The sequence below is a fragment of the Osmia bicornis genome, chromosome 15 (assembly GCF_907164935.1).
Source record: "Osmia bicornis bicornis chromosome 15, iOsmBic2.1, whole genome shotgun sequence".
NCBI lineage: Eukaryota > Metazoa > Arthropoda > Insecta > Hymenoptera > Megachilidae > Osmia > Osmia bicornis.
In genome coordinates this window covers 1,630,583-1,655,012 of record NC_060230.1, presented here as the reverse complement: position 1 = coordinate 1,655,012, position 24,430 = coordinate 1,630,583, and the positions used below count along the sequence as shown (strand labels likewise).

Sequence of the window (24,430 nt, the reverse complement as noted above, 5' to 3'; positions counted from 1 at the left end):
TTATCAATATTTTATCTATTCGAGCCCTTAAATAAAATCTAATAACTTGAGCAGTAGATGACTGATACTAATAGCACTGAATTTTGCTAAGAACGATAATCTTGGAACCTACATCGGGGCTAAAGGATCGATGGATCCTTCCGAAGAAAAGAATCAGAATAAAAAAAATAGCGTGTTCGCTCGAAAAATTGATTTTACTACTTTATGTTAACCAAATCGTAGCTCTCAGCTCGATATTGTTTTCTAAACATTATCGTCTGATAAATGTTTAGAAAACGATACCGATTACCGGGTCACACCACGTGGAGGTGGCTACGAGAGTGACCCACCTAAAACAATAAAATTCTCAAAAAGAGACAACATTAAATACCAATTTAAAATGTTGAAACAGAAAATATAATTAACATCATAATTTCAGCACTAATTGAGAAAATAACAATTGAACAAAAAAATGCTGTAATAGAAATGATGATTATTAATATCATAGTCTCAGTAACAATTGAAACGGTAGAATACGGAAACAGAAAGCAATTACCATTGCAACCTCAGAATCATTTAATAAAAGAAACCAGAATACGAATATATGATGTGAGAACATAAGATATGATTTACATATAAAATCAATAAGAAGAGAATAATTTCCTGAAATAAAATAGTGACCTCCCTAAAATCATAAAACCCCCCAAAATAAACAACATAAAACTTTCAACAATAAAATGCTGAAATGGAAAATATAATTTACATCATAATTTCAGTAACAATTAACAAAATAATTCAACAATAAAATGCTGAAATAGAAAATATAATTAGCAACATAATTTCAGTAACAATTAACAAAATAATTCAACAATAAAATGCTGAAATAGAAAATATAATTAGCAACATAATTTCAGTAACAATTAAAAAATAATTCAACAATAAAATGCTGAAATGGAAAACATAATTAACATCGTAATTTCAGTAACAATTAACAAAATAATTCAACAATAAAATGCTGAAATAGAAAATATAATTAACAACATAATTTCAGTAACAATTAAAAAATAATTCAACAATAAAATGCTGAAATGGAAAACATAATTAACATCGTAATTTCAGTAACAATTAACAAAATAATTCAACAATAAAATACTGAAATAGAAAATATAATTAACAACATAATTTCAGTAACAATTAAAAAATAATTCAACAATAAAATGCTGAAATGGAAAATATAATTAACATCGTAATTTCAGTAACAATTAACAAAATAATTCAACAATAAAATGCTGAAATAGAAAATATAATTAACAACATAATTTCAGTAACAATTAAAAAATAATTCAACAATAAAATGCTGAAATGGAAAATATAATTAACATTGTAATTTCAGTAACAATTAACAAAATAATTCAACAATAAAATGCTGAAATAGAAAATATAATTAATATCATAATTTCGATTACAATTGAAATGAAAAATGCCGAGAGCAGAAAATATAATTACCATTACAATCTCTGAAATATTTAATAAAATGAAAACTCACCCAGACTATGTTTCAAATAAACTGAATCTATTTAAAATGAGAACATAAAATATAATTGATGTGCAAAACAATAAGAAAATAATAATTTATTTCAATAAAGTAATAAACGAAAAAGAAATAGGGGAATAAAATCGCGAGTTGACCATTCAACGAGCTGGGTATTGAACTCGTAAAATTTCGAGTTCAATACGTCCTGGACGGTATTATTAATACCGTTTAAGAAAAAACACAAAATATGAAAATAATTAGCGAGCATAGTGACAGAATGACTGTCCATCCGAAGATGGAGAGCCATTAGTAGTTCCCCTCTTCTGGGCAAATTTTGCCGGGGCTCTTCAGCATATAGCCTCTTCTTTCTTCGGCAATAGCCTCACAAAAATCACTCGCGAAAATTTTACGTTTCCTCAGACATTTGTAAAAACGTAACACGTAAACGAGTAACGATTCAAGGGATCGTTACTCGCATACCTGCACAATTTTTGCAAATGTCCAAGCACACAACACTTTTTAATTTCACTTCACTGCACTTTCACTTTAATACTTCATTTTTGTAATCGGGTCTAGTACCACGACTACGACTTACAAACTAATAAGGCTTGGCCTTGAAAAAATCAAGAGAGAATGCTAAATTAATTAATTAATCAACTAATTAATTTGCATTTTCATTTTTCCTCTTGATTTTTTAATTTCCAACCCCAGATACAAGCTTCTCACGTATTAGAGGAGAATACGAAGAGAAACATGAAAGCTTGCTCTGGCCCTGCCTACTTATAAATTAAACTCAATCACACCAGAAGTAAACTACCTGCCTGCCTATCGCTATATTTAAAAAAGGGCAAAAATCATTCTCACAAAAATTCACTCCACGGTTCTCATTCTACCACCCGGGTGCAAAAAAGCCTACTCCTAGGGAGAACGTCCCGGGACGCCTCCGACACCCGAGTTCAATTCAACATTCACACTCTAATAATTTCATACCTTTTTGCTGAAATCGACTGACAAATAATAGTGAACATTATGCTAAAGTAATACATTTCATTTTCGTATTCTATTGAATTATCTAATGTAAAAATTTTTCAATTTATTCTTGATAAGTATTTTCTAATGTTATAGTAAGTTAAGATTGTTAATAAACGATACAAATCCCACATCCTAACCACACACACACATGTGGAACTTGTATCGTGGTTCACTATTGGTTCACTACTTTTGTCAGTCGCCAAAATGTATTACACTTAAAACTAAACCTTGTCCACCGCCCTCCACCCACGCGAGTACATCTAAGTACCCGAATGAGCTTTGGGCATAAAAATGAACAAGGCCAAAGGTATTTTCACCTACCAGTTTTCTTCATGTGTGCTGAAATGCCTAAGCTAAAACGTATGATTAGCAAAAACTAAAGATGATATTCTCACTTTATTAAAAGTAAGAATATCGGCGAAATTTCACGGCTCTGATTTAGTATATGGGCTGGCCCCCATAGGGGGGTGGAGTATAACCGCGAAAGAAAGACAGAGTAATTGGGGGTAAAAGGATATGCGTAACGCGGTGTGAGGTCAGTCGAAGAAGATAGCGATAAAATAAACGTTTTTACCAGACTATTTTAATAAAAGTGACTCGACTTTGCAAATAAAAAGCTTGAAGAGCAAATACAGAAAAGCAAAATTGAGCAACTATGACGTAAAACATGGTGCACTGCTAATACCAGCTGGCAACGGAGGTTCTTAGGCCCCCTGAACTTGCGCTCGACGCTACATACCACCCACCCCGCCTGGACGTCGTAACGCCAGGACAGGATGCACCCCTTCGCTAAGAGCGCTACCCGCCCGTCCAACACGTTGCATCCAACGGTGTCAGATTGACGGACGCCCATAGTATAGACAAAAGGACTACAGTTTAGAATATGGTAACATATTTGCATATGTTCCGTATTCTAAAGCTGCGCCTGCAAAGGCCTAGTAATGCATGGGTTTGTCTCCCATGAGATGGTGTTTCACGGTCTTATGCCGCGGAATCCTTGTAACTAATTTCATTAAATAAAAACCAAAAGGATTCCCACCGAATACTAGTCAGTGCATTGTCATATTTACTCTCGCGTTCGAAATTTTTCGCAACACTAATTAAAATAGAAAATCCTGATCTAAAAACATAACTAGTACATAAACATCTAACGAGCGAATATTTCACTATACTGGGGTATGCGGATGGATATATGATTATGTGATAGAGTTCGTGAGGCTGAAGTGTGAATGATGAATGTGTAGAGTCGAGAATCGTGAACGTGAAAGAATGAAGTTGAAGTATGAACGAAGAGCTTTCTACAATGCTTGAAGAGCAAATATTGAAAAGCAAAATAGAGCAACTATGACGCAACAACGGTGCACTTCTAATATAGAGCTGGCAAGGGAGGTTCTTAGGCCCCCTGAACTTGCGCTCGACGCTACCACCATCCACCCCGCCTAGGATAGGATGCACCCCTTCGCTAAGAGCGCTACCCGCCCGTCCAACACGTTGCATCCAACGTGTCAGATTGACGGACGCCCATAGTATAGGCAAAAGGCTGCAGTTTACAATATGTAACATATGGTCGTGCGCCACATTCTAAAGCTGCGCCTGCAAAGGCCTAGTAATGCATGGTTTTATCTCCCATGAAATGGTTTCACGGTCTTATGCCGCGGAATCCTTGTAACTAATTTGATTAACTAAATAAAACATTGACTTTCAAAACCAAAAGGATTCCCACCCTATACTCGTAAGTGCAGCGTCATATTTACTCCCGCGTTATTTTTCGCAACACTAATTAAAATAGAAAATACTGATCTAGCAACATGACTAAAGGGGAGCTTTAAATTATGCTTGAAGAGCAAATATTAAAAAGCAAAATTAAGCAAATATGACTCCACATGCGTCCACTGCTAATATCAGCTGGCAACGAAGGTTCTTAGGCCCCCTAGTTCATACGCCAGACGCTACATACCACCCATCCCGCCTGTTTAAGGCACCTGGCCGCAATGGCACTTGGCCATTAAGGCAGGATGCACCCCTTCGCTAATAGCGCTACCCACCCATCGAACACGTTGCATCCAACGTGTTCGAGTGGTGGACGCTAATAGTATAGGCAAAAGGACTTTAAGACAGCTTAGCGTATGGAGTGCGACATACTTAAATGTCCCGTACCCTATGGCTGTGCCTGCAAAGGCCTAGTAATGCATGGTTTTATCTCCCATGAGGTGGTGTTCACGGTCTTATGCCGCGGAATCCTTGTAACTAATTTTATCACATAAAAACCAAAAGGATTCCCACCGAATACTAGTCAGTGTATAGTCATATTTACTTTCGCGTTGGAAATTTTTCGCAACACTAATTAAAATAGAAAATCCTAATCTAGAAACATGTCTGGTACATTAATATCTAACGGGGTAATATTTCACTACACAAAGGTATGCAGATGGATAAATGGTTATGAGACAGAGTTCGTGAGGTCGAGAACCGTGAACGTGACAGAATGAATTTCAAGTTCGAAAAGGGAACTTTATACAATGCTTGAAGAGCAAATACTGAAAATCAAAATTGAGCAACTATGACACTAACATGGTGCACTGCTAATATCAGCTGGCAACGGAGGTTCTTAGGCCCCCTGAACTTGCGCTCGACGCTACATACCACCCACCCCGCCTGGACGTCGTAACGCCAGGACAGGATGCACCCCTTCGCTAAGAGCGCTACCCGCCCGTCCAACACGTTGCATCCAACGGTGTCAGATTGACGGACGCCCATAGTATAGACAAAAGGACTACAGTTTAGAATATGGTAACATATTTTCATATGTTCCATATTCTAAAGCTGCGCCTACAAAGGCCTAGTAATGCATGGGTTTGTCTCCCATGAGATGGTGTTTCACGGTCTTATGCCGCGGAATCCTTGTAACTAATTTCATTAAATAAAAACCAAAAGGATTCCCACCGAATACTAGTCAGTGCATTGTCATATTTACTCTCGCGTTGGAAATTTTTCGCAACACTAATTAAAATAGAAAATCTAACGGGGTAATATTTCACTATACTGGGGTATGCGGGTGGATAAATGATTAGGTGATAGAGTTCGCGAGGCTGAAGTGTGAATGATGAGTGTTTAGGATCGAGAACCATGAACGTGACAGAATGAATTTCAAGTACGAAAGAAGAGCTAATACTGAAAAGCAAAATAGAGCAACTATGACGCAAAAACGGTGCACTTCTAATATCAGCTGGCAACGGAGGTTCTTAGGCCCCCTGAACTTACGCTCGACGCTACATACCACCCACCCCGCCTAGAACAGGGTGCACCCCTTCGCTAAGAGCGCTACCCGCCCGTCCAACACGTTGCATCCAACGTGTCAGATTGACGGACGCCCATAGTATAGACAAAAGACAGCAGTTTATCAAATGGAAGATTTGGTACTCCGCCACATTCTAAATCTGCGCCTGCAAAGGCCTAGTAATGCATGGTTTTATCTCCCATGAGATGGTGTTCACGGTCTTATGCCGCGGAATCCTTGTAACTAATTTGATTAATTAAATAAAACATTGAGTTTAAAAAACAAAAGGATTCCCACCGAATACTAGAAAGTGCATCGTCATATTTACTCTCGCGTTATTTTACGCAACACTAATTAAAATAGAAAATCCTGATCTAGCAACATGACTAAAGGGGAGCTTTAAATTATGCTTGAAGAGCAAATATTGAAAAGCAAAATTGAACAAATATGACTCAAACATGCGTCCACTGCTAATATCAGCTGGCAACGGAGGTTCTTAGGCCCCCTGAACTTGCGCTCGACGCTACATACCACCCACCCCGCCTGGACGTCGTAACGCCAGGACAGGATGCACCCCTTCGCTAAGAACGCTACCCGCCCGTCCAACACGTTGCATCCAACGGTGTCAGATTGACGGACGCCCATAGTATAGACAAAAGGACTACAGTTTAAAATATGGTAACATATTTGCATATGTTCCGTATTCTAAAGCTGCGCCTGCAAAGGCCTAGTAATGCATGGGTTTGTCTCCCATGAGATGGTGTTTCACGGTCTTATGCCGCGGAATCCTTGTAACTAATTTCATTAAATAAATAAAATATTGGATTGAGTTTAAAAACCAAAAGGATTCCCACCGAATATTAGTCAGTGTATAGTCATATTTATTCTCGCGTTGGAAATTTTTCGCAACACTACTTAAACTTGAAAATCCTAACGGGGTAATATTTACTCTCGCGTTAAGAATTTTTCGCAACACTACTTAAACTTGAAAATCCCAACGAGGTAATATTTCACTACACAAGGGTATGCGGGTGGATAAATGATTATGTGATAGAGTTCGTGAGGCTGAAGTGCGAATGATGAGTGTTTAGGGTCGAGAACCTTGAACGTAACTGAATGAATTTCAAGTTCGAAAGGGAAACTTTATACAATGCTTGAAGAGCAAATACTAAAAAGCAAAATTGGGCAACTATGACATAAAACATGGTGCACTGCTAATATCAGCTGGCAACGGAGGTTCTTAGGCCCCCTGAACTTGCGCTCGACGCTACATACCACCCACCCCGCCTGGACGTCGTAACGCCAGGACAGGATGCACCCCTTCGCTAAGAGCGCTACCCGCCCGTCCAACACGTTGCATCCAACGTGTCAGATTGACGGACGCCCATAGTATAGACAAAAGGACTACAGTTTAGAATATGGTAACATATTTTCATATGTTCCGTATTCTAAAGCTGCGCCTGCAAAGGCCTAGTAATGCATGGGCTTATCTCCCATGAGATGGTGTTTCACGGTCTTATGCCGCAGAATCCTTGTAACTAATTTTATTAAATAAATAATATAATCGATTGAATTTAAAAACCAAAAGGATTCCCACCGAATACTAGTCAGTGCATTGTCATAGTTACCCCCGCGGTGTAAATTTTTCGCAACACTAATAAATCTGAAAATCCCACCCCCCTGTGGGGGCCAGCCTATATATTAACCTGATGCCAATTTCACGAATAAAATCGGAAAAACGTTTCAATTTCAAGAGCGATTTCCTTATCAAAGTAAGTAGTTGGAGTAATTAAAAGTATTCATGCTTATTACTTTGATATTGAAATCTGCTCATCGCGAAATAAATTCTTGTACATATAAAAAAGAAAGTGTATTGTGAAATCGGAGGGTCATCCGACTTCTCTACATTTTTAAACTCGAAATCTATATATGTAAATATGTACAAGAAAACCCTATCCTGAGCTAAGGCATAAAATATACAAAAAACCAATTTGCACGATTATCATTGTATAAAATGATACAGTGATATTCGTGGGTCACTATGCTCGCTCAAAAAATAAAAATTACAACCAATTCCCGTGTCGCTACGGACCATTCGTCCTACGACATGATGGGAACCGGAGGAACTTTAAAGCATGCGACTCACCGATCGTTGACTTGTACTACTGCACTCGCCACGCATCTTGTTAGGTTAGATTGATCCATGATTGATCCATAGCTCGTCTGTTGACTCGTCAAAGAAACGATACCCCCCTGGTCAAAGCATTCATCTGAAAGCATAAAAATCACGATTCTTGAACGATATATGTTTTCTCTCAATTTGTTGTAGTTAATATGCTAATACATAGGATAATTCAAAAATATGCATGCAAAACTATATGGGAATAACTAAATGATAAAATACGGTAAAACACATGCAAATAAATACATCACAAAACACATGAAGATCAAAACCATAGAACACCATAAAATATTTGCAAAATTGTAGTAAAACACATAGGGTACCACTCCATAAAACCTACTAATAAATCCGTATAAATATACCAAAACACATAGGGTACTACTCCATAAAACCCACTAATAAATCCGTATAAATATCCCAACACACATAGGGTACTACTCCATAAAACCCACTAATAAATCCGTATAAATATGCCAAAACACATAGGGTACCACTCCATAAAACCCACTAATAAATCCGTAAAAATATGCCGAAGCACATAGGGAACCACACCATAAAACACAATAAAGCACATGCAGGTACATGGGGTACCACACCATAAAACACAATAAAGCACATTCAGGTACATGGGGTACCACACCATAAAACACAATAAAGCACATGCAGGTACATGGGGTACCACACCATAAAACGAACTAATATATCCGTATAAATATTCCAAAACACATGGGAAACACTATAGGCAAACACAGTAACACTTGTGGTAATACACTGATAAATCCATGCACGAATATCCATGGTATCAACCCGTACCGGTATAAATTTGACAGATCGATCCGTATCGTTCAGCGGTCGCGATAAGACTGACTAGATTTGACCTCTCTCCTGGTCGCGCTTGTACCTGCGCGCGGCGCGCGCAATCAAGCGTGACGTTCCGTTTCACCGGTTCCGGTGAATATCTATTTCATATTTGTTAATATTTGTTTAATAATTATTTTATATTTTACAATTGTTTATTAATCAAATTATTGTTAAATCTATTTAAATTGTTTATTTCTTTACATTTCCGCGTGGGTATATTGCAAAATTTTGTTTAATTATTATATTAAAATTTCTTTAATTACTATTTTTAATTTTACAATTGTTTATTAATCAAATTATTGTTATATCTATTTAAATTATTTATTTCTTTAATTTTCAGATGGATATATTGCAAAATTTTATTTGATTATTTTATTAAAATTTATTTAATTACTATTTTTAATTTTACAATTGTTTGTTAATTAAATTATTGTTATATCTATTTAAATTATTTATTTCTTTAATTTTCAGATGGATATATTGCAAAATTTTATTTGATTATTTTATTAAAATTTATTTAATTACTATTTTTAATTTTACAATTGTTTATTAATCAAATTATTGTTATGTCTATTTAAATTATTTATTTCTTTAATTTTCAGATGGATATATTGCAAAATTTTATTTGATTATTTTATTAAAATTTATTTACTTACTATTTTTAATTTTACAATTGTTTGTTAATCAAATTATTGTTATATCTATTGAAATATATTATTTTTATAACTTTTATACATGGATATCCAGTAAATTTCTTTGAATTATTCAATTGTTATACAATATTAAGAAGTAATTATTGTATTTTTATTAAATAGTTATTGAACATTATACAACAATAACAGTTACAAATACTCTTCAATTCTTTAAGTAATTTATTGCTTTTCTAAAATGATTTATTTTTCAAAGTAATTGAAGTTAAATTTATTAAACAATTTTGTTTTTGTTACTAATTTCTACCACCAGAAGCACTGTGATAAAATATTAATCACAGTCGGTATGTTAGGATGTGACATAAAAATGGTAAAAGAGGGCTCTAATGTCTCCCAGAAGTAAGACAGAAAATGGTATTAGGCGATAGCTTATTTTAAATAATTAATATTTACATGTTAATATTACATTATATTCCAAAGAAAAGATAAAATTTATATAGTACTTCATTTAGTTTAATGTAATAATATTTAGTTACATAGGTAAGTTTTTGTAAAATCTTACGAAAGAAATATTTAATTATCACTTTTTGTAGATGAGATACACTTTACAGACAATTTTGTGGTTAATCTAAAACGGTAATACAATCCATTGTAAACGACGCCTACACATTCTGAGTGATTCATTACGATCATTGTTACGTGGTAACTTATTATTGTTTAACGAGGTCACAGAAACCATGAATATCTGAAATTACATTTGCTGAAGTTATACGTAATGAAAATCGACTCGGTTGAAAGTGTTACACATACATAGTATGCATACATTTGGTAATCTTAATTTTTTTTTAACTTAAACATTTTTGAGGTTGGAAATTCCATTGGTTTATTGAAGAAAAAGGAAGAATAGAGGATAGAAGCATATCAGTCAGGACCTGATTGGATGTAAATTGGACATTGTTTATTGGAAATATATTAATGAATTCAGCTCTAAGGAATGTTAAATACCATTTGTGTTATCAATGCATAAGTTATAGTAATCTACATCTGTTCAAAATAATGATTAAAGAATTAGAATAACGTGAGTCATACTACATTTTATTATTTTAGATTACATTTTATTACTTGGTCTAAATATACCGTTTTTTTTAATAGGGACAATCTTGAACTGATTCCAAAAAATTCTGTTAGGTTTGTCATATCTGAAAATGAATATTCATCAATAATTTATGACTCATTCCCTTTACTTAATTATCGCCTACAAAGTACCGGCGTTGCATTTGCAGGATGTCTAGAGCGCATGTGTGAACAACCGTCCTAAGCTTCAAAGAACACGACGTTTCACCGCAGTACGAATTGAACTTTCGAAGCGAGTGTGTCGGTATTTTCGCTTGTCACGAGTTTTATTCACAGTCGCCGAAAAAGGAAATCATGGCTATTTGTAAGTATATATTTCGATTACTAGTTTATCAAACGCTTTCGATAAAAAATGATATTTTTCATGTGTCTTCCGATGAAATATTTATTTTAGTAAGTTTCTGGTTAGTATACTCAAAAAGTATCGTTTCAATATAAATGTTTTGTACATATTAACAGTATATGTACGAAATTAGATTCGATTCCAATATTATAAAAACGTAATGATGTGTTCAGTACCACGTGAAATTCGAATTTTAATGTTAACTATCGAACGAGTTTGATATCAATACTTATCGATATCAATGTTATACCGCGCGATTACGAATTGCGTAGTAATTACTGCGCAGAAGGTAAAAAAACATACCCACACAGGGATTTGTTTTCCATATATAAGTTTTTTGCCATTGAGTCATTACAATAGGTAATATTTTTACTGAGAAACGTAGCTAAACATTTCTCCCGTCACTTGGAATTGTGTCTATATTTATAAGCATGAATAATATCTTTTAGAAATAGGTTGAGCGTGACCCGAAACCTGCAATCTTTATTTTATTCTACATAATTTATCACAATTCTATTGTTTCTTTTTTTCTCAGTTTTTAGAATATCCAGTTAGGGAAAACATCGATCGAAGCAGTAAAGATTAACATTTTAGAGTTATCGACGATTGATCCTTCGATATTGGTAAAAGAGTCTGTATTTATTTACGCGAGAATGCTTTCGAATACAGTTTCTTTCCTACTGCCTAGCTAAATATAGTACACGGGTGCGGTTGTGCAGGTTTGACAAGCCGGCCGGCTTTCTTAGCAACACGATTTCACGAATTTATATAACTGCGCCTCTTGAAAAAAGATTAATAGTGTTGTTGTTCTGAATCGCTTAATTTTCAAGATTCCACTATCGCGTTATATTAGCAGGATTTCACAGTATAACAACGACTTTTAGATCGTTTCGCAAGCCGCATATTCGCTATTTCCTGGAAACCGAGGGAATCTCTCGCCTTCATTCTGGAATCTGTGTCGTAACTACGTTCGTTAATTACGGTCAAGTAAATTTTAACCTTTCGCGACCGGAGGTTGCCACGTTCATTTTCAGACATTGTCTCAAGATTGCTATCTTCCATTCGAAACATTCTAATTATGCCAGTGTGCGTACATTTTTCAAATCCGTTTTCGCGATTGAACAAGGAAAATGTATAGGAGTTGATAAACCAGTCACGATACTGGCCTAGATCACGTTCCGTGTCTCATTCTTCCTCGGTATCGTAATGCACCTTACTGGAAAAAGACAGTTACCATGCGAGGTCAATGACAGCGGGACAGACACGGTTAGGTGCATCAGACGTGTAACTTCTTAGGTGTTGGTATCTATTGGCAGTTGAGTATATCGCAAATAATTCACAGGAATTTATTAGGCATGAATAATTTCATTATAGGTATGACTTTTAACGCTCGTTGCACATATTCCTACAACACGATATAATCTGTAGTTAAAAAACGATTAAAAAAGGTTATACCAGCGGGGTACCGAGTCGTTCGCTTGGGACTCAGGTCAAGCCCAGTTTTCGTAGTCGATGCTGCCGTCCCTGAGCGCGCGCGCTATACGCGCTCTGATTGGCCAGTGTTTTTCCCTCAATAATTCAAAAAAGAAGCTTCAAACAACATTTTTGCAAAGGAAAATGTTGTTCAAAATCAACCCAGCTACCACCTTTTTAAAGGACTAACACTCTTTCTAACACCCTGTATTTGTCGAAGCAGGTTCGAGGATTGTGTTAATGAGGTTATAGCGAAAGAAGGGAATCAACCGGCGATCAACATTATGCAATGGAAATAGACTGAATGAGTCTAATTTTCGCATTGTTATGTTAATTGCAATCGTAACGCTTCTTCAATGATATAGGATGTAGTCTAATGAATTTGTCATGCGAAAGAGAGCCTAAAGAACGTCACGTATCATTCATAATGTTTATTCAAAGTAATAGCCGAAGTAAGTAAAAATAGTTTGTTAATGTTTCAGATAGTTGTATATTGCGATCCATTGACACGCAACTTTCTAATTTCTTCTATATCAGTAGATATCGACGGAAGTGGAGGTGGCTCTTTGACCGGCTAATCTCACAGTATGAAAGTTCATCATGCCAGTCACTTTGAATCATCAAGGTACCGTAATGCGAAGTAACCGGTATCGAAATACTAGTGACATCAGCTCGACGTCATACTTAATTCTTTCGCTTATACATTTCTTCGGATACTACTATTCCTTGGTATTTATACGTTCGTCGAAGAAAAACGTCGGATCGCTGACTCCCGAATTGCTGACGATTTATCGTTCATTTATCGATGACGTCAGCAACTAACGAGGTCTCTTCCGTGACACAAGCAACTATTTATAAGCGTTGCGTTTCTTCGACGTAACCTTGCGCATAGATTCGAAACTGCTTTGACAGAGACAGTAGGTGAAAAAGCAACAATCCTTTCGCACATCAATCGTTCTAATGATTGTTAATATTTTCACGAGAATACAATAGGAAGACATAACAGCTTTCTTACTTATCGATATTACCATAAGACGGTAACGGGACGAAATTTCACAATTTTTTTAAAAAAGTGAATTCAATAGTGACACGTGATACATGGAATTTTGAAATTCAATACTTGATGCTTGTTTGTTCTGTCAAGCCTGATGAAAAATCGTTAATTGATTTCGTTGTGCATAAACCGTTCAATGTCAAATGAAATTTCTTGTACATAATAACTCCTATCAATGGACTTTGATGAGGATAAAATGTACATGCATTCGCGAGTCGTATTCTCGCGAAATCTTTTATTACAAACAACCGTATTAGCGTTGATCTACGCTGATTTAGGCTACCAGTTGCTATCGTTGCTTAGGCTTCCAGGTAAATATTTTACAGAGCAATCATAATATAAAAGAAAAAGTCTTCAAGTTTAAGTCATCAGTCCAACAAACGTGTTAGTTTTATCATTTCTGTTTCTTCAGTTAATCTTGACAGAAAGGCACGTGATTGATATTTACAAAGGTGATCAGCTCGAAGGATCTGGCAAATTCCAAAATGTTTTTTAACGAAGGCGCAAGCTGTTTGTTCGGACCGCTCGCTATAAAGACGAGCAGGTGTGCGAGTCTATAAAAACTAGCGTAATTTACACAGAGGATAAAACAACCGGCACGTGTACGCGTAACTTTTTTTTATGCAAAGCGTTATAGGTACTCTTGGGTACGAGGTTTTTTTTTGTTTGCCGGAGAAAAAATACATTTGCAGAGTGGGACTCACCACCACCCCTCTAAGGAATGGTGTCATACCCACTAAAATCCCTCCCCCGTCTAGCTGCCGACACCCTTTCACTCTTGGTACGAGTTGGTAGAATTAATTAACACGTATTTCCAAATTACTTGTTTAACACTTGTTAATTATCTTCACCGTTCAGAATATGTATTCAAGGTAGTTCATGAAAAATAAAATCGTCGGCCAGCTCGAACGCCCAGACGTCTGGACGCCGGGATATCCTTGGTAGCTAAAGAAAGTAGGGCAATGCAGGACTCGGTTCGATCAATGTACTCGCTATAATTGCGAATCCGTTACCACGTTCTTCTGTTATAAATCTTCGTGGAACTCTAAGGAATTATTTTCATAACGATTGCGTTATTAACACTAGATTGCCGGACAAATAGATCCGTCAAAATAGGATTTGAATGATAAAATCGTAAATTAGTCAAATTGACTCGCTCCGGCAATCTAGTGTCAATAGTCCTCGCGTTGCTTTACAAAAAAGATCGTTTTATTAATTATGTATCGTTCATGCTTCCAGCACTCTCCACCGAAGACAAATTGGAATACCACTTCTACCCCGTTGCTAGCGGACAAATCCAATTTCGGGTGAAAGCAGCCAACGATGCTCACGTTGCTCTCACCACCGGTCCCCACGAGGGAGAACCGATGTACGAGGTGAGATTGACTTAACATTGTTGCATATAAATTGTACAAAAGAACGAGTAAGAAGAAATTGTTATTAATTCGTTCAGGTATTCATTGGTGGTTGGAGCAACGGTAAGTCCGTGATCCGTAAAAATAGAAGCAAACCTGATGTGGCTGAAGTCGAGACACCTGGTATTTTGAGTGGTGACGAGTATCGTGGATTTTGGATTAGGTGAATCTTTTGTTCTGATTGCATATTTTTAGGGGTAAGTAATTATTTTTAATGCTGTTGGTTACTCTGATCGTTTTAGATGGAGCGATGGTGTCGTATCAGTGGGTAAAGAAGGCGAACCGAGCTCGTTCCTCACTTATGCCGATCCGGAACCATTTGGAATCGGTTACTTTGGAGTGTGCACCGGTTGGGGTGCGTCTGGCGAATGGCTGATCGAAGGTAAAATTTCATTCCATATTCCACACCCTTCTTAGGCTCCATGTTAATTCGAATGTCGAATGTAATAGCATAGAAAATTTAGGACTATATTCAATAGAATAGCGAGTGATAGTAGATTGCAACTTAATTTTACATAATGTAAATACCTGTTCGATGAAATCTCAGGTGGAAGTTCTCAATTTATTAACACGATTTTCTTCCTATGTTATTTTATATCTGGTTTCTGAGGGACCACTGTATTAATGAGTCGTCGTCCACAGCCATATGTGTCGGTGGTCAAAATCGTTGTACGTAAAGAGTATATGAAGCTTGAGAAAAACGTAGCTGCATCCAGTTTAAGTCTTTTAGTTTCTGATTTGATCCTAGCACGTTTTCAAAGGGGTACCTGCACGAGAAAAACGTACTTCAGACCACATATAGACACGCTTGTCTTTGCTTTAACGCGACCCTGCTTGTTATCCATGATTGTATAAATCTCTGCTTACACTTGAAACGTTATACCTTGAATTATAATCAGGGTAAAGTTTATTCGTCGAAGCCAGAGAAGTTGGAATCATCAGAAATACACGGATAGAATTGTTAAATAATTTCAATTAGCGATAGATTGAAATTTGTTTGATTTACACACAAGGACACGGCACCCTGTCGACCCGGAACGAGTTAGTCTACCAGTTTCGTAACGTAAGAGGCGGTTCAGTTTTCATTGAAGTCAGGGCCAAGAGCAACGCGCACGTTGCCCTGACCAACAAGAAAGGCGACTCGAGTCCGATGTACGAAATCTTGCTCGGTGGTTGGGAGAACACCGCGTCCGTCGTCAGATACGATCGCAAACAGCCCGACAAGGTTCGATACGAACGAAACCCGAAGTCGTTTCCTGATTATCATGTTTTGAAATGATTTCGAGTTTCCGGTTGGCTGTGTACACCTGTTAAAAAGCTGATTTTGCACCGACAGGTGCGCGTGAACACGCCAAACCTGCTGAACGAGAACGAAACGAAGAAGTTCGTGATCACATGGCTTGACGGCCTTATCACGGTCAGGGCTGGTGATCTAAACGGTTCTAAGATCATGGAATGGCAGGATCCAAAGCCATTTGGCGTGAGTTATATGGGCATACGTACCGGTTGGGGTGCAACCGGCAAGTGGAAGATTCGAACTGCACAATATCCACCCCGTTCAGCTGACACTTCTAAACGTAATTTCTCTCTCTCTTTTTTTTTCTATTTGTTTAACACATAAGAATTAGCGAACAACGCGTTGAAGCTAATATTCTCAATTTATAAAGAATAGGATTGAAGTAGTTTCTTACTGGGTGTTTAAGGGTCTGGGTAACGGGTGCCGCTAATTGTTTCACTAGGAAGTACATTGAATTACACTTGCAATCTTGGTTTTACGAGCACGTAGCTTGTCTTCTCTGCTTCTTTGACGGATCTCGGGCTCGTTAAACGATTAAATTGACCTCGCTTGGGCGCGAGCGTAACCTGGAAGCATTTACCAGGGGATATAATTCAGTCTAAAATATGTATTAGATCGTTGCATATCTGATAATTCAAAATAACAATTGTGATATATAAATTTTAAACTTAAAGTTTTATTAAAATATCTTTATATCGTCCGTTTGATATGCAATGACCTAATGATATATACTCGGATTTGAGCGTGGCATTATTAACCGTTTGCATATTGTACGGGTGTTACGTGTGTTTATTACGAGTCACATGGAATGTTTTAACAGTAGCATGTGTGTTGCAGCAAATATGTCGAGGTCACAACGCGTCGCTATCTCCTGCAGACACATCGTTTTTCAAATGCCTTCCCTTCCAATCGGTTTCCACTCCCTATCGCAACCTTCTCTTCGCTATTTTAAACATTACTACTCATGATTCATTTTATCGATTCGTAACTTTCCATGTAATCTCCTTTGAAATACCAGGGAAGTCGTTCTCGAAGAAAATCCATGGGACGCGGACGTTCACATTTAATAACTATCATTGAATCATACACGGTCCTTTTTCTTGTGACTATACGCGTAGCATGAAGATGAACGTCTTTTTATTCAAGAAATAACAGAGAAAATAATCTTTCTTAGCCCCTATGATTAATGTCTCTTACACCTGTTTGTAGATGTGAACCCATCTGCTCCACCTCCACCTGTGCAAGGATTGGAATTGGGAGAGGTTTGCTGGTGTGATGCGACAGGTGGAATGCTGCCCCCAGGTGCAGTGGAAGGAGGAAGAGACGAAGAAACATTGTACGTGGGCAGAGCTTACCACGAGGGTGCTCTTTTACCTGGTAAGGTGAAGCCAGGACACTCTGTCTGTTACGTCGCCTGGGGTGGTGGTGAACACGGTAAAACTGATTACCAGGTATGTAATGATTTTATAGTAAAGAAGCATTGCGATACATATTTTATCTGATATGTTATAATGAATTGTATTTACCTTTTATATTAGGTTCTTTGCGGTTGTAAACCGGTGTGGGTGCCGACGAGTGGAAACCAGATTCCTCCGAACGCAATCCCGGGCGGTGAAACCGAGGATGGAGAAGCACTTTATGTCGGTCGTGTTAATCACGAGGGTACCCTGACAATCGGCAAAGTGCAACCTTCTCACAGTGTCTGCTACATAGCATACGGCGGTGCCGAGGTCGCCTTCCCTGAATATGAGATAATGGTTTCGCAGTAATCAATGGGAGCTTCAACGACATCGCGAAAGACTAGAGTTGAAAGCACACCGACTTCGATGAATTTTATCAATAAATCCTCACCGCTTAAAGTGGCTTTGTTTCAGTATCACGCTGTAAGCAGCTTGCTTAAATAATATGATTTCGTCCAGTAATCGAATCTCAATAATTGTTATCAATATTTTTAAGAAGAGAAAAATGAAGGAATATTGTATAAGTTGAGAATCTCATATGTGTGTAAACTAGTCTAGTTGCTAATGGGCGGATCTTTTGATTCACATTCATCGATCAGTCGGTGTGTAATGGGCGTATACTTCCGCACAGAATATTATTGAAATCACGATAATGTAGGCTGCGCAAATCAAACTGGCAATGTATGTGTAGCTTAGCTATGTATGATAATAATCGGCTGCATATGACTATCATTATTTCCTAGCGGATATTCATGCGGTTAGACGTCACTTGGTGGTTTCTGTTTAAAACGAGGGCATCACAAAAATGTGCATTTGATAGCCACATAGTTTTTAACACACAGCAGTTTTTGCTTCCTTAAAATCGTTATTTTTAGATTCTGTATTGTTACAAAATGAAATAAATACTTCCAAGATGAAACGGTGTAATATACTTTATCCTTGAAATACCTTAAAATTATCGTACAAATACATATTTCGCTTTTATGTGAATATAAAGTTTCAAACTATCATACTTGCTTTTTAAAAAACCGTACAGGCTAGTGACTTTGATAAAAATGGTAGCACTGATTTTTAGTCTCTAAAGTTTCTGCCAAATAAGCCGGATTTAACAATGGCGACCAATCCGTCATGGGTCGGTATTAAATGTCAATCGGAAGAGAAAATTTCAAAATAGTGACACGTTAGAAGTGTTTCGATTATAAATATGGCTACGAAAGAGCCTGCTACCATAGAGGATGGTATCCCGGAGCCTGGGATTGAACCAGGTGCTTCGGCAGAAACAATGCTTGTAACAACAGATAGTTTTGAAGAATATGAACAAGAGATGAGCAGTAGTATTGATGATAGGCAAATGAAAGAAAGTACAACAAGCACTATTTCAGAAATTCAAGAAGACGTACAAGACATTCCAGCAACACCTACCGCATCCAGTCCACGAGAACTTGAGAAAACAACTTCTCTTGATGATTCCGAATTAGTACGTTTTATAACCTCTTCTCAAAGAATCATTATAAATACCTTTTAGTAATTACCTGAAATTAATATCATTTAAAAATATCTGTTTTCATATTTCAGGAGGATGTTACACATCGATTAGGTCATACCAATATAGACTCGGATCCTTTACGTTGCAAAGCTTGGTTGGCCCAAAGGAAACACATATTTATTTTAAGCCAAGCAGGAAAACCCATATACTCTAGATATAGTTCAGAAGACAAACTAGTCACAGTTATGGGTGTAATGCAGGCTCTAGTTTCATTTGTCCAAGCAGGCAGTGACATGATCAGATCTGTTCATGCAGGAGATACTAATTTTGTATTTGTTGTTAAAGGTCCATTGATTTTAGTTGCAGTTTCTAAAACACTTGAAAGTGTACCTCAACTTACATTGCAATTAACGTATGTACATTTAAATGGAACAGCTATACATTATTCTTGAACATATAACTTATACTTTTTTTTCCACTTATAGATATGTATATAATCAAATAGTATCAGTGTTAACACAATCACAACTAACTAGAGTATACGATCAACGTAGAAACTTTGACTTAAGAAGATTGTTAACTGGTAGTGAAAGACTGATAGATCACTTATTAAATTTTATGGATAGAGAACCAGCATTTTTTCTAGGAGCCATCAAATGTTTACCTTTACTTCCTTCAATGAGAAGTTCTATCACACAGACGATTATTCAAACATGTGGTAAAATCAAGGTAAATATGTTTCTGGAATGTATTCAAAGTATTACTTTTTGTAACTTGTATTAATCACACAAATATGATATTTTTCAGAATTTAGTATTTGCAATACTTTTAGCTAATAACCAGTTGGTAACATTAGTCAGAATGAACAAATTTTTTTTACATCCCGCGGATTTACATATAATACAAAATTTGGTGGACAGTTCAGAATCCCTTAAAACTGCTGAAAGCTGGACACCAATATGTTTACCAAAGTTTGATGCCAATGGTTATATGCATGGACATGTATCATATTTGGCTGAAGATTGCCAAGCATGCTTATTGCTCCTTACAGTTGACAGAGATGTATTTTATATTCTATCTGAAGCAAAACAAGTCAGTAATTTGATAGAGAGGTTCATTAAGATTCCAAAGATGCTGATATTAGTGATAATAAATGATTTTGCTTCCAGAAAATTGTTGAGAAATTAAGACGAACAAATTGTTTAGAAGCAATTAACGAATCCATGAATAAACCACCAATTACAACAGCTGACATCGGACTGCCAGAAATGCGGCACGTTTTGTACAAGTGTAGAAGTACAGCGCAATTTTGGAGTCCTGGCCTCCAACCCCCATATACAATAGATGAAGAAATCGAACGGTAATCATAATAATACTTTTGGATAAAGGAAAAACATTTTATATCATGTACCTACTTTGCTTTCCCTATAGATTATTGGGTCTTTATCAATGTTTACATCACCGGCTACATGCTCCCAATAGACCACTAAAACTTATATTCCAACAGTTAGATAAAGAGACCATGTTGGCATGGGTAAGCTAACACACCTAATGACAAGTATTAGATACGATTGTTTAACTAACTTTTGTTCGTCTGTTTAGGTAACAGTAGGTTTCGAACTGTATGTTACATTTGAACCACTTGTAACAAAACTTGATGCCATCGAAGCGGTAAATAAATTATTGAAATGGATAAAAAAAGAAGAGGAGAGATTATTTATTTTAAATTCACCTACGTTTTAAATTTGGTGGATATAACACGGAAATATGGAGTGCATCTTCAGTGACGGTTTATATCGATCTGATAAAATATTGTTAATATGAAAGACAGTGTATCAGAGATGGATACGTTCCTCGTATATTAATACTATACTTTGCTCACTATTTTTAATTACAAAAAAACACTGTGAAATAAGGTACATATGTGAAAATGTATATATTTAAAGACATTATACGTGTAATCACGTGGATTACATTTATAGGCAGGCTATGATATTCCCTACTTATTTTATTATATGGTGCTTGAGAAAATTTATCACTGTATCGTTGAAAAAGACATTAAAAAATATCTGTTTGTATTATTTAAAAAGTATATCGCATCTCGAAAATAATTCTTCAACAGTAACAGTGATAAATTTTTTTTTAATGTTTTGTATATAACCATAAAAACAGCGGCCATTTCATAATCCTGTTAAACTGAAAATAAAAAATGGTTCTAGAAGGAACGTATAATATAATGTTAGCGAAAGAAATATTATCACTTACAACATGTAACGTACGGGTATTATGAGCTACTGTGTAGCGTTTTTATTGATAAATGCTATAATTTTAATATGAAACTATTCTCTGTAAATGTTATACACTGCTGTTATGATCGACGCGCGGTACACACGATAAAAAAAAAAATTCAAGACTTGTATCACTATACATTTTTTATTCACCTGATAATTATAAAAGTTAATATTTACCTTCTGTACAGAGTTTGTTAAATTGCAGTGTTCAGTGTCTAGCTCTGTCGCGTTCTCGTCTTCGATCTCGATCTCGATCTCTGTCTCTATCCCTGTCGTCTCTTCTATGTCGGTCCTTATCTCTGTCTTTATCTTTATGCGACGAGGAATAACTTTTTGGCGATTTACTCCGTTTACGTTCTCGTCTATCTCTGTCTCTATCCCTGTCTCTACTTCTCGATCTTTGTTTTTCTCTATCAGATTTCTTATCAGAACGCGAGTGTCTCTTATCCCTATCCCTGTGACGATCTCTATCTCTGTCGTGATCTTCCGTTCTCTTTCGCGTATCTTCTTTAACTGGAGGTACATCTTCATCTTCTGAAGACTCTATTCCTTCATCCATGTCATCTTCTAACGCCGACACTTTGGCCTCTGTTATACAAACTTAAATGTTTCATTTATCTTTTGAAAAAATGAGACTTATAAAGGTAAAGAGCTTACCTAGTTCATTATTTTCTTCAAGAACATGTCTCTTCTGTACTCTTGGTAAAATAACATCACAGCACCTTTCTTCCCTTAGAAGATCATCTATAAATTCATCCATGTGAATCAATTCAAATTTACCTTCCTTATTTTGTCTCCTCAATTTTCTGTTGTCATTGAACAATGGTTCTAAATATTTATAGCAGTCTAGAGATGATCCTGTTAATCTCATGTATAATGCACCAAGAGCACGAACATATTTAAATTCCTCATTCTTTATAAATTCTACTATAATGTCTTTCTCAGGTTGTATTTGGAGCATTTTTAATATGAGGCAAAGGAATGGTGTGGGCTTTACATTTCCTCCGTATACACCGCCTATGAACCTAAAACATGATATATCTTTTAGAAATAAATAAATTCGTTTGTTTATGTTAGGAAGAGGTTATATTTTGAAAAAGATTATTTACGAAACTTAATACATATACTCATAAGAAATTGATGATGCAGACAATATATAAACATAAATAATAAGTTAAAGTGTTAAAACAACAACCTGTTTAGATTAAAATATAAATACGACAATGAATGTTTCCTAACCTTAATTCCATAGCTTTGTCGACTAAAAGTTCTGCAGTCAAGGCAAAACATTCTTCCTTCCAATACTTAGAATCATATACTCGGGATCTAATTATTTTCTCTACTAGGTATTGAGGATTTGTACCTCGAATAGATTTCGCATCTTTTACTGTGCGATTTGCCATGTTTAAGACGCGTCAAGCAATGACTACCATTACTCACAGATTAAAACACTACAAAAGGCTAACACAAGTTGACAGTAATAATAGATTGCTTCAATATATCATTGATACCAAATGAAAGATTCATTATGAAGCCTTTGGTGGTGTCATATGTTAATTATCAATTAATTGCAAAATTAAATTGCTCATAAAAAGAAATAATTGTATTTTTAAAAGATCGCTACAAATTAAATATTTTCAAAATTCTATAGTGCCATCTATACGAAAATGGCGGAAACTACTCGAGCGCCACCTATCGGGAAACTGCGGAAACTAGTCGACAAGTCAGTTGGTAACTTGTTGAGTAGTTTCCGCCGTTCTTATATAGATGGCGCCACGGTAGAATTTTAAAAATCTTTAATGGCGGTCTTTTTAAAATACAAGTTTATGCATACAACTGTGTTGGTATCTGTAGATGGCATTAAAATATCTGTTTTACAAGGTATTTTGCTTTTATTCAGAAAGCAAATATAAATCTAAATCTTTATAAAAAAAATAGGTATAGAATTGCAGTCAAAATCGTAAGTAATGACAGCCTTTCTTGGTAAATTGAGCTTTCAAAAATGTAGAAATCGGAGCAAGGGAAGTAGAATTTATTCGGAAGTAAAGCTGGGCCATTTCTAGGAAACATACGTACGCATACTAATTCAAGCATTATAGCAAGATCTCACAGATTTCTAAAAATTTGCGAACTAACAGATATTCATTACAATTCACTCGACGTAGTTTTAATACCTTCCAACTGTATTCAGATGTATATTACATCTATATCTGTAAAACAATCACCTTTACTGTATGTGCGTTCTTTCAGATCGCGTAAAAATAAAATTTGCATCATACATAAAAGGGAACGTGATAAAATTGAAACCTACAGTCAGCATTGTCAACGCGTCACCGGAAAACTATGCAGAATGCTGTACTCAATAAAAGTTAACTTCATTAAACCCAACTCTATTCCTTCCTAACATACATTTAACCAAATGAACAGAATCTATTCACAATTATAATATGCAATTTTGTTAGAATCTATGAGAAGAAATCGAGTAAGGGAATAAAGTACTTCATAAAATTTTTATATTTTTTATCATTTTCCTATTTCCAACATTAACGCGAATACAATTCTTTGTGAAGTTTAACCAGAAGAAAAGTCCACAAAAGTGATACTCACATTGCACACTGTACCATTCGACATCCCCACCTTTTCGTGTTCCTTGACGACGTCGCCTTTCTCTCGAGCCCAGGGTCCGTAAGAGGCCCCATTCACAGTCCCCGTCTCTTTCTCTCTCTCTTCGTTTCTTCTTTCCTACTTACCTGGCAACTTCAACTCACCTGAACAGCCATGTTAAGATACACGCCGTGCTATCGCATCTTGTCCTCTTTAAGTCGTATTTTCCATTCGTTGAGGTGATCAGCCGCGTCGACTCGTAGCCAACAGATGCTATGCAAACCGATACAACGGACTGACCACTGTATCTCACGAGCTGCGTTTTCGCGGTTCCCTGTTCTTTCGTGATTATTCCTCT

General features: G+C 36.2%; 3 protein-coding genes across 8 annotated transcripts; 2 read left to right on the top strand and 1 right to left on the bottom strand.

Moving 5' to 3' along the window:
- The first annotated feature begins 10,143 nt into the window (after window positions 1-10,143).
- LOC114881700 lies at window positions 10,144-18,610 on the top strand. Of its 5 annotated transcripts, XM_029198544.2 has the most exons (10): window positions 10,144-10,593; window positions 10,668-10,703; window positions 10,799-10,953; window positions 14,759-14,895; window positions 14,973-15,097; window positions 15,177-15,316; window positions 15,948-16,159; window positions 16,271-16,511; window positions 17,441-17,682; window positions 17,770-18,610. In XM_029198544.2, exons 3-10 carry the CDS (start codon window positions 10,944-10,946, stop codon window positions 17,998-18,000), a joined length of 1,338 nt encoding a protein of 445 aa, XP_029054377.1. In that variant the 5' UTR covers window positions 10,144-10,593; window positions 10,668-10,703; window positions 10,799-10,943; the 3' UTR covers window positions 18,001-18,610. The 5 variants fall into 5 exon arrangements, with proteins under 5 accessions (XP_029054377.1, XP_029054376.1, XP_029054375.1 ...); XM_029198543.2 differs by lacking the exons at window positions 10,144-10,593; window positions 10,668-10,703; window positions 10,799-10,953 and adding an exon at window positions 13,003-13,090; XM_029198542.2 differs by lacking the exons at window positions 10,144-10,593; window positions 10,668-10,703; window positions 10,799-10,953 and adding an exon at window positions 13,361-13,830.
- A 153-nt stretch (window positions 18,611-18,763) lies between these two features.
- LOC114881699 (vacuolar fusion protein MON1 homolog A) lies at window positions 18,764-21,602 on the top strand. Its single transcript, XM_029198541.2, has 7 exons — window positions 18,764-19,168; window positions 19,267-19,589; window positions 19,663-19,906; window positions 19,985-20,269; window positions 20,347-20,537; window positions 20,609-20,711; window positions 20,780-21,602. Exons 1-7 carry the CDS (start codon window positions 18,896-18,898, stop codon window positions 20,918-20,920), a joined length of 1,560 nt encoding a protein of 519 aa, XP_029054374.1. The 5' UTR covers window positions 18,764-18,895; the 3' UTR covers window positions 20,921-21,602.
- Window positions 21,592-24,174, bottom strand: LOC114881702 (pre-mRNA-splicing factor 38). 2 transcript variants are annotated; one of them, XM_046288878.1, is made up of 3 exons: window positions 24,076-24,174; window positions 22,126-22,493; window positions 21,592-22,056 (listed from the first exon to the last, which is right to left on the bottom strand). In XM_046288878.1, exons 1-3 carry the CDS (start codon window positions 24,165-24,167, stop codon window positions 21,677-21,679), a joined length of 840 nt encoding a protein of 279 aa, XP_046144834.1. In that variant the 5' UTR covers window positions 24,168-24,174; the 3' UTR covers window positions 21,592-21,676. The 2 variants fall into 2 exon arrangements, with proteins under 2 accessions (XP_046144834.1, XP_029054381.1); XM_029198548.2 differs by lacking the exon at window positions 24,076-24,174 and adding an exon at window positions 22,708-24,036.
- Between the last annotated feature and the right edge of the window lie 256 nt (window positions 24,175-24,430).